At 49.4% G+C, this 1,986-nt stretch overlaps 1 protein-coding gene across 4 annotated transcripts in view; it reads left to right on the top strand.

The window, feature by feature from the left end:
• kidins220b (kinase D-interacting substrate 220b) overlaps window positions 1–1,986 on the top strand; it is a 19,062-nt gene that overhangs the window by 10,582 nt on the left and 6,494 nt on the right. For all 4 annotated transcript variants that reach the window (XM_008397109.2, XM_008397108.2, XM_008397107.2 and 1 more), the window contains exons 20-23: window positions 71–162; window positions 246–390; window positions 1,535–1,697; window positions 1,777–1,955. In XM_008397109.2, coding sequence (XP_008395331.1) covers window positions 71–162; window positions 246–390; window positions 1,535–1,697; window positions 1,777–1,955 — 579 coding nt within the window. The remainder of the gene's footprint in view (window positions 1–70; window positions 163–245; window positions 391–1,534; window positions 1,698–1,776; window positions 1,956–1,986) is intronic.

The raw sequence follows: 1,986 nt of genomic DNA, 5'->3' as shown, positions 1-1,986 counted from the left end.
GTGTGTGTGTGTGTGTGTGTGTGTGTGTGTGTGTGTGTGTGTGTGTGTGTGTGTGTGTGTGTGTTTTCAGTGGGTTGGCACGAGGAGCTGGACAGGAAGTTGTCTCAGCACAGTTTGGGAGAGCTAACAAAGTTCGGCAGCAAGACGACGCTGAACCGCCGGGTGAGTCAGACTGGGAGGCAACTGGGACTTTGACTGGTCCTCCAGCTGCTTGAGGTCATGTGACTTGTGTTGCGTCGCTGCAGGACACGTACCGGCGGCGCCAGGTGCAGCGCTCGGTGACGCGCCAGATGTCGTTCGACCTGACGAAGCTGATGGTGACAGAGGACTGGTTCAGCGACATCAGCCCGCAGACCATGAGGCGGCTGCTCAACATCGTCTCGGTCACAGGTAAGCCCCGCCCTCCTCCTGGGAGGCCGCTCACACCTGGACACCAGGCATGGGCCTGTTAGCGGTTAGCTAGATTTAAACTAAAGCTTATGCTGCCGTTAGCATTTAGCATTAGTGAAACTAATAACATCTTGTCTGCAGAGTGTTTAGGAGTCGTTGGATTTGTGAATTTAACTGATTTTAAGTGAAAGATAAAAATACCGAGTGCCAAATAAGTACTTTGTAAACAACCATTTATATTTGTGATTAAAACTGATTATAACTACAGAGATTAAAGTTAAGGGCTAATTTGAAATTCCAGTTATATTTACGAATGTCCTTTTAGAACACTGGTGGGTCTGACAGCCACAGGTCAAAGGTCAAAGAGTGAAGATCAGCTCACAAATTAACAAACATTTAAGAAGCAAATCACTTACAAAACATTCAATACATGCTAAAGAAATTCAAAATAATGGTATTTAGAGCTGCAATCATAATACAGCAAAACTGGGGCTGGGCAGCAAATCAATAACATATGATCAGTATCAATAGATAATAGATAGAAAGTTCAATAATTTAACTGAACTCTGATAGAGCATTCTGGGAGATGTAGGCAGAGGAGCCTCTCGCGGCCGCTAAGCTCTGTTTGTGGAAACAACTAACTCGCTCACTCTGTTGTTGCCTAGCAACAACTAACTCGCTCACTCTTTGGTTACCTAGCAACAACTAACTCGCTCACTCTTTGGTTACCTAGCAACAACTAACTCGCTCACTCTNCCTAGCAACAACTAACTCGCTCACTCTTTGGTTACCTAGCAACAACTAACTCGCTCACTCTTTGGTTACCTAGCAACAACTAACTCGCTCACTCTGTTGTTGCCTAGCAACAGCCAGTTGAGTAAGTTGCACAGCAGCAGTTTCAGGTTTTGCCTCATAAATAACGGGTTGAGTGAGAACGGTGGATAAAACAGGAAATGACACGTCACCAGTTTGGCTCGATTTCAGATATTTTAAAATTAAAGCTAATCAATACTTATTAATATCGACAGATATAAAATGCTGATATTATGATTGGTTTTCAGCCATATTCTCCAGGCGTAATATTATGACCTCAGGTTATCATAGGGTCATCATGTCACGTCTGACTCCGCCCCTTCCTGTGCAGGTCGCCTCCTGAGAGCCAATCAGATCAGCTTCAACTGGGACCGGCTGGCGTCCTGGATCAACCTGACGGAGCAGTGGCCCTACAGGACGTCCTGGCTCATCCTGTACCTGGAGGAGACCGACGGCGTCCCCGACCAGGCCGCGCTCAAGAGCATCTATGAAAGGTCAGAGGGCACGGTCACGTCCCGCCGCTGCCGCCGGCCCGACCCGCCGTCTGAACCGCTGCTGTCCTCCGCTCCGCAGGGTGTCCAAGAACATCCCCACCACCAAGGACGTGGAGCCGCTGCTGGAGATCGACGGCGACGTCCGCAGCTTCGAGGTCTTCCTGTCGTCACGGACACCGGTCCTGACCGCCAGGGACGTCCGCACCTTCCTGCCCTGCACCGTCAACCTGGACCCCAAGCTGAGGGAGATCATCGCAGGTCAGAGCTCCAGAACCAGGCCTGGGCCAGA

Source organism: Poecilia reticulata, linkage group LG21, assembly GCF_000633615.1.
Source record: "Poecilia reticulata strain Guanapo linkage group LG21, Guppy_female_1.0+MT, whole genome shotgun sequence".
Lineage (NCBI taxonomy): Eukaryota > Metazoa > Chordata > Actinopteri > Cyprinodontiformes > Poeciliidae > Poecilia > Poecilia reticulata.
This window is presented reverse-complemented; position numbering and strand designations above follow the sequence as displayed.